The sequence below is a fragment of the Epinephelus fuscoguttatus genome, linkage group LG17 (assembly GCF_011397635.1).
Source record: "Epinephelus fuscoguttatus linkage group LG17, E.fuscoguttatus.final_Chr_v1".
Lineage (NCBI taxonomy): Eukaryota > Metazoa > Chordata > Actinopteri > Perciformes > Serranidae > Epinephelus > Epinephelus fuscoguttatus.
In genome coordinates this window covers 32712242-32720128 of record NC_064768.1, presented here as the reverse complement: position 1 = coordinate 32720128, position 7887 = coordinate 32712242, and the positions used below count along the sequence as shown (strand labels likewise).

Here is a 7887-nt window from a genome sequence, read left to right as displayed (position 1 = left end):
ACAAATGTGCCAGCTGCTACATCTGGTACGTTTTGATAATATCATTATCTTTTGTACATTATCTTAGTTTGAAATCAACATAGAAACAGTTGCTTGACTTAAATATTGTTGATTAATTATGAAAACAATTTGTTAAATGCTTTTTGTTTTTTTAGCTGTGTTACAGTCATAGCTCACGCTGTTACAATTAAGACTCACAGGCACTTCACTTGTAACATCAGACGGGGTCCACTTTCAGTTTAATTCCTCATGACTTGTTTTCTTTATTGAAAAACATTAAGTGGTTGTTGATGACAGACACATGTAGGTTGTTTGCCTGAAAATATTACATTTATAGTTAAAAGAAAGTTAAAGAGTGAAAAGTGAAACCCTACAGTCCTAACACATGTTGTTTTAATAAGATATTGTTACCATCCACAAAACAGTACACAGCAGTAAATTCAATTATTTTCATGTTGCCTAATTCGTCTGTCAAGCCTCTTGGGAATCGGAAGCAATGTTGTATTTTAGTGCATTACTGTACACTGGAGCCTGGTGTTGTAGTCCACCTCCTTTAAACAGCTGACAGGTGTAGTGACATGTCATTCCTGACTCATCGAGACTCACAGAAAGAACTCACACATACTAACATTCAATTGATAAAATTTACTGTATTCTTTAATTCATATGTACATCTCCAACCCTCACCTTCCCCCCCAAAAAAAGAAAATTTCAATGAATACTTTTAATATATTTAGTCAGTTTTACAGCTTCTGTACAGGATTGCTGTTTTCAAGAAATTCACATCTAGGGCAGCAACATCATTTTCTTTGTTAGAGGAACCAAGAACGAGCATAAATGGAGTGAACAAGAGGACTTAGCGGGTAGGGGGTAAACACACAGCTCATGGGGGGCATGTACAGAAGCAGCGCAATTGGGATAAACTATGTACAATACAAACCATTCATACAAATTAGGCTCTAAGATATAGAATCCAATACATTACATTTGATATATTAAGTGACAATGAGCAAGCCCCATCCCCCATGAACGACCTACTGATCAATCAATCAGGTAATCAGACATTCAGTCAGCTGAGAATGACCCAATCACCCAACGAACTCAACAGCTGTACGAGCAGGAACACTGACGACAGCTGAAGATCGACAGTGTTACAGTATCTGAGCGCATTTTCTCTCCTGACTGAATGGGAGAAGCCTGCTCAGATCCAGCTCTCCCCTACATAGGTAAGACCATCAAAAAGCATCAGACTCACATTTATATCTTCACTGTCCTCTTCAGCTGCCTTGCAGGTTTTGTAAAAACGTCTGAGGATTTTTTTTTTAATTCTTTTTAAATGAGGAGTTAATTTTGTTTTCCAGTTATGCAGGATAAACTGCAGAGCGTGAATAGCACAGCAGGGGCAAACAGTCCATATGTTGTTGTCCAGAGAGTGAATGTGTTGTATATAAAATATGATAAAAGAAGAAAACAAACTTATTAACATACTAGTTTGAAAACAAAAGGTGTGAACTAGACATAGAGAAAATGACAAGGGACAGAGTTTAAAGCGATATCCCAAAATGACAAAAAAAGCCCTGCTATCTACACATGGTTCAACAGGGAGAAAACATAATATAATAAAATTATAATAATAAATAGTGGTAATCAGTTTTTCAGGTCATTTTTAAGCATATTACAGTCATATATATCACCTTTTTAACTGTTAAAAGTAACTGCTCTTTGCAAAATTCAGAACATTAAATCAGGAAATCATTTGGGATGGTTGACACTCTGGAATTTAGGGACAGTACGGCTAACATACACGTTTCTCTGGGATGGTAGAAGCCCCAGTCTGTGCTCCACTCGTCCACTTTCTGTATGCGAGTGTATGGGAACATCAGCCAGAAGGGAAGTAGGGAGTGTCACTGTGGTAGTTATAGTCTGGGCACACTTTCTGCACCAGTTTGTAGTCGGTGCTGTAGAAGGAAATGAAGATGCAGATGACTTTGAAAGGTTTGGAGCAGAGCCAGGAGACGTGGCTCTGGGTCTGCTCCTGGTAGCAGGTCTTGGACGGGTCGAAGTTGCAGAGCGTGTTCTTGGCGCCCTTCTCCACCTTCTCGTACTCTATGCGGCAGTTGAAGGACTTTGAGTCCTTGGCGTCGATGACAGACTGCTGCGCCGCCACGTCGAACTCCACTATCTTGGTTGGAGGGACCAAGCTGACGGATACGTTACCCTGGCCTGTGGAGTTGTGGCGGAAGTAGACACTGAAGGTGCCGTTGCCATGATCCACGATCTTACCAGTGATCAGAAGGTTGAGTTTGACCGTCTTGATGTTAGAGTGGAAGTCCCCCCAGCCGAACATCTTCTTGAACTTCCCCGTCTTAACCATTGGCCGCCGTTTAGCCCGCGGCCGCGAGTCCTGCAAGTCTGTGGTGTTCCTCAGCCAGTCCCACAGGTCCTGCTCAGAGTAGGGCTCTGGAGTGTCATAGCGAAGGTCCAAGGCTGTGCTGTTCTCTTTGCCATGTAGAGTCTGTGACAGCAGCCTACTGATGGACATATCCTTACTGCTTTCTGTCCATATATGCTTTAGTGTGGATTTGGGGCTTCCTGACTTGACAATGTCCGACTTTGAGGCGTGGGCACTTGTAACCTGGGGAAGAGAGAAAAAACACTTGGTTGGCCACATATCTCTTTGACTCTCACAGTTTGCTTTGTGTAACCAGTCTGCAGCACCTTACACCTTAACATTATTATTCTATAATCATGTTTTCAGGCTTTTCTCATTGACACGTATACCTTTGAAAAGTAAAGCACTACAATTTGTATGTAAACCACATAATCATGAGCTAATCATTAGTATATAACCCACATAATCAGGAAGGCTGTGATCACATTCACTTATGAAAGTAGAGAAAGAAGTAGTCTGGGTAAGAAGGAGGGTTAAGGTGGTGCATGGGTAAAATAAAAAACGGGACTTTCCCCTAGGAGTTCTTAACCTTGTGAAACCAAGTGAATTTTGAGTTACTTTAAGTTACGTTGTCACCATGTTTCTTTTCCTAAACCTAAACTATGCAAATTTACTTGCCTTGACCTAAAGACACCTAGCCATGTTTCATTTCCTGAACCTATCTGGGTTACTTTGCTTGCCTAAACCTCCTCCAGTACTTCACATTAGTACACAACTTTACATAAAGTCATTTGTTGGGCACCACTCTGTTAGATATCATATGAACCGTCAACACATTCTCACTCATGTTGGGTCATGGACTTAGACTTGGACTCCATGTCTAGATTGGACGTGCAAGGTACCCTGGGTGTGTTGGTTGCTGACGTTCTGGGACAATGTGTCAAGTTATGTTACATGCATTGTCTTCTTTCAAAATACACTTCTGTTTTCACAGGAGATTTACTGTTTACATACAGTCTCTTTCAAAATAAACAAACGACTTTGGTACAACACTGCAAAATTACCTTTTTTTTTTCCATCAACAACTAACGCATGTGGTTGGGTTTAGGAGAAAAGAACAGAGTTTGGCTATATAATCTTACAAAACGTGAACACCGGTCTCCTGGGTGAAAGTCAGCATTTGCTGGACCCATCTACCAATCCCGACAGTCCACCCCCTTTGGACTTTTGCTGCCTTAACTTTTGTTCTTGTCCCGCCGTGTTTCCCCACGATGCTGCCAGGTGCCATTAAACTATGACTGCGACCGGCTGCTTATCATGCCGGCGCAAAAGGGCAGCTTTTTTCATCGGTGTCTAAGGAAATTACAAAGAAATAATTCAAAAATTGCATGTGCAGAAAATAAAGCAACACTCTTAAATCCATTTTTCTGGCACATTACTTCATTTTTGGCAAGTTACTGTTACCAACTGTGCATCAGTAAAGTAGCGTAAAAACCACAGGAGTGAGTATTATGTGATGTGCATTCATGTATGGGTGTGAGTGGAACATTTCTCTGTAGAGCCACTGGTGGTCAAACACTCCACACTATAAGACTTAACACACTGGCTTCCTGTTAAGTAATTCACACTCCCAGTGCTAATAGTTTAACTTTTCAGTACTACCTCTTGTGTGTAATACTGAGGGATTCTTTTAAGTTTAAGGAGGTGAGTGGGGAGGAGTTCTCAGTTTAAGGCCCTAGAAAGTTTTGAACCAGCCCTGCCAATACAAGAACGTGCTTCTATATTGGGTGAAATCATGCGTCATGAGATATTACTTATCTATATCATCTATATCATTCAGGAAATATTGACTTTCACATTCAAGCATGCCGTTTTCCACAAAATTGACCAATCAAATGTATTCCGTGGGGGGCTAGAGAGATCAATCGTTGCTGCAAGCTTCAATTTCAAATCATGATAGCAGACAGCTCCAAATTGGGAATTATAGTGAAGCAAGCTGAGCGAGAAAAGAGAATACTGCAATCAGAGTAAAACATATTGCTCCCTTCTCCTCCCTCTGCCAAATAGAGGGAGTATCCGCTGGCTCGCACAGATAAATGCAGTGGTCGTTCAGAGGGTAAAGAGTGGACTATTAACTAAAGAGTGCTCCTTGAATTGATGATTGATGAACCCAAGGGCTTTCACTATTTAGCGCCGATGAGTGGAATTAGGCTCATACAGGCCCCGGTGGAGGTATGTGACATTGATTGCCTGATTTCTACTGTAAGACGTGACAGCAGATCTGTCTTGCTGAGGTTTTTGCATTTTGCGGGTTGCCCCGAGGATCGATGCTTGGAAAATAAGGTTTCGCTACCAATCAGTTTGAAGTGAATTGCCTCACAGCACGTCTCTCAACACCATGGGGACATACAGAAAGCTTTACACATACTGTTACAAGGAGAATATACCTGTACTGTAAAGTATGTGACAGAGTGGGCAACAGAATATATATCAGTATGACTCTGAGGGGACTGAGTTTTAGATCAAAGCTGATAAGAATAAACTTAATAACAGTGATTGTGTTTAACTTTTGGCCAAAATTGTTATGGTAATCACCGGAAACAAAAGAATATATGAGGATCACTATCCCAGTGTCAGCTGGGATAGGCTCCAGCTCCCCCGTGACCCCCAACCTTCAGGTACTTCATAGACCACTGTTGGGTGGTTACTCAGCCGGTCCACCACTTTGGTCCAAACTGAAATATCTCTGAAACTATTGGATGGATTGCTATGAAGTTTTGTACAAACATGCATGGTTCACTGATGATGAATCTCATAGACTCATGATCCTCTGGCTGTTCTTCTAATGACACCATGAGGCTGAGATTGAATGGCTTTCTTTAAACTGCCAGGGCGTGGGAATGATCTCTACAGAGCAGAATCAGTCTGCTTTTTTTTACAATCTGGTATACACAGATAAATGGGGCCTTTACCACTTGAGGAAAACACCTGTAACCATGGTAACTGTACACATCAAAGATGGCGACAGCTGTAGCCTCAGTGAATCAGTGAGTAAAGAGTTAATCTGAAAAACTGTGACATTGCATTCAAGAGTGCACCAAGTACAGACTGTTAAACATAAGCCAGCCACCCCCCCCCCTCCAGAGAATGTGTTCTACATTAGACATGAGCAAAATCAAAAGGAAAGAAACAAACAGAAGCCGACTGAATTTAACAGCCCACTCAGCTGTGTTGAAAAGGGTCTCAGGGGATCTATCTTTAGCCTGAAGGGTTAAACTCAGAGAGCACTTGGCTGTGTGAGGCAGATACACTCAGCAATCATTTCCTATTCAAACAGGTGAGGTGGCCTTTGCATACTGAAGAATATCCCAGCACGGTGGAGGGTGAGGATTATGTTGGAATGGATTTATGATAATGTGCCTTCTTATGAAGAGGAGCTGGTAAAGTCCCTTTTTTCACAGTGCATTCAATAGAATTAATTAAAAAATGAACATAAAAACAGAAGACAATGTGTTTCAGATTCAGTTGCTTCGAGGGGAATCATCTTATTTTCCCATCTTTTAATCCTCATGGAAATGCAGTCCTTGCACAAGTAGTCTAATCAGCTGTAGTAAACAACATAAAAACTATGATACAGGCCAGTAGTGCAGCAGCATCAGAGCAGATGTTATTTCATCTTAACCAGCAGTCGAAGATAATTTCAGATCCTCAATAGATACTAGGTGCAAGAAAGTACAATGAGCTCTGGGACCCTGTTGGGTAAAATTACCACCCCAGGTCCTCCCGAAGTACTTAATACATCGACTAGCTGTTGTCAACCGATGTGCTAGAACCAGTAAGGAGTAATAACAAAAATGTCGACCTTTATCAACAAGACAGACGCTTCTATCTTGTCTAGCTGTTGTAAATCAGCATGTCAAGTCTGTTTTGCTCTGTTCCACTCTTATAAAAACAGGTATGTTAACATTGCCGCACATCGGTGTGGACTTAAAATGACGTTAGGTTCAGGCAAATGCGTTGGTCTCTAGTGATCGGTTCATGAAAATCGAATATCCCCCTCCCTCATGGAAATCAGTTAGAGTGGACGCAATGTCAGACTAGATATGCAGTCTCTGGGAGTCCTGGTTCTTTGGGCAGCTGCATTTTTTAGTTGGGAGCTGGTTTAGCAAATGTTATCCTAACAGAAATAGTAGTGTATTTGTTGGGGACTATTTTCAATGGCGCATTCATAAAAATTAGGCGATATGGTGCCACACACTGTAATCCCAATTCATCTTGGTCCAATCACCTGGGAAAAATATGGATAAACTCAGCAACAGACATGTCTATAACGATGCTATGTGTATAAAGGACTGACTAAAAATAAACTACACTGTGTGTGTTAATGGTAATAATGGAACATGTCACCCAGTGAGGCTCATTAATGTGTTTTTAATAGTTTTTGGACCACAGCGGGGCTCTATGGCACAGAGGGATAAGATATTTTAGGCTTTGATACATACACACATACACACACACACACACACACACACACAAAATGCTTGTTATTAGATATATTGATTGTTGGGTCTGCCACAGAGTATGCCCTGCCGTACCCTACGTGTAATGTTTTAAAGCCAATACATCTAGCTATTAACAAGTTGCAATTTATTCTACCTCTTAAAAACTAGCTATTCTGGTTTCGTGCATATAGTCTACTTGAATTAAATTAAAGATTTACCAGTCTGTCTCTAAAGATACTGATCATGATATATTAATGTTTAAAATCTTACATCATTAAAGAACTAGAGTGTCTTTATCCTGACTAATTGCAGTGGTGCCATATATATCCATAAGTGTGCAGTCCATAGCTGTTTATCTGTACTCATTGTTTGTCTTGTCCAGTGGGTGGGCTCTATGCGGTGCATACAGACATGTTTATCTGTGCAGTTCTCAGGCTCAGGCATCATCCAGCATGTTTTGGGCTGAGGGCCAGTGGGTTTGCTGGATCCCGGAGCTGCCAGCTGTAGTGTGCTGACCTGAGGGAACGGTGCATCTGGTAAACATGGCCGGCACCGCGGCCAGCACAGGCCTTGCAGATACCTGACTACCGGCCAGACAGCCAGTTGGTTGCCCCCAGGCAAGGAAGACTGCTGGGCAAGGCAAGCAGCACAGTCTCTGTCTGTACCATTCAGTCCAGACGTGAATTCTTTACCGAAGCCTCTGCGCATAGTGCAGAGTACTTTTTAAATGCTCTTGACTGCTGTTAGAGTTTGATATAGCATTTTTGTAGAGGTTTGTGCCACTTATGCAAACCTGGTTACATTCAAGACTGAGGTCACAAAAATAAGCCAATGTTTTCATCAAAATTAATGAACCTTTGTAGTACAAAAAAGATGGAAACAAAAAATAACAGATGCCCTGCTTGGCTTGTTTGGGTCAAAGCATGGAGGCATAACTTATGAAACAGATTAAAGGACCAAAACACAGTCTCACTCCCAGCTTGCCAAATACTA

General features: G+C 41.5%; 1 protein-coding gene across 1 annotated transcript in view; it reads right to left on the bottom strand.

Moving 5' to 3' along the window:
* Nucleotides 1-677: 677 nt before the first annotated feature.
* Nucleotides 678-7887, bottom strand: part of nxph1 (neurexophilin 1) — a 66529-nt gene continuing 59319 nt past the window's right edge. Inside the window, exon 2 of the mRNA XM_049602313.1 lies at nucleotides 678-2635. Within this exon, the coding sequence (XP_049458270.1) occupies nucleotides 1880-2635 (756 nt within the window). The 3' untranslated portion in view covers nucleotides 678-1879. The remainder of the gene's footprint in view (nucleotides 2636-7887) is intronic.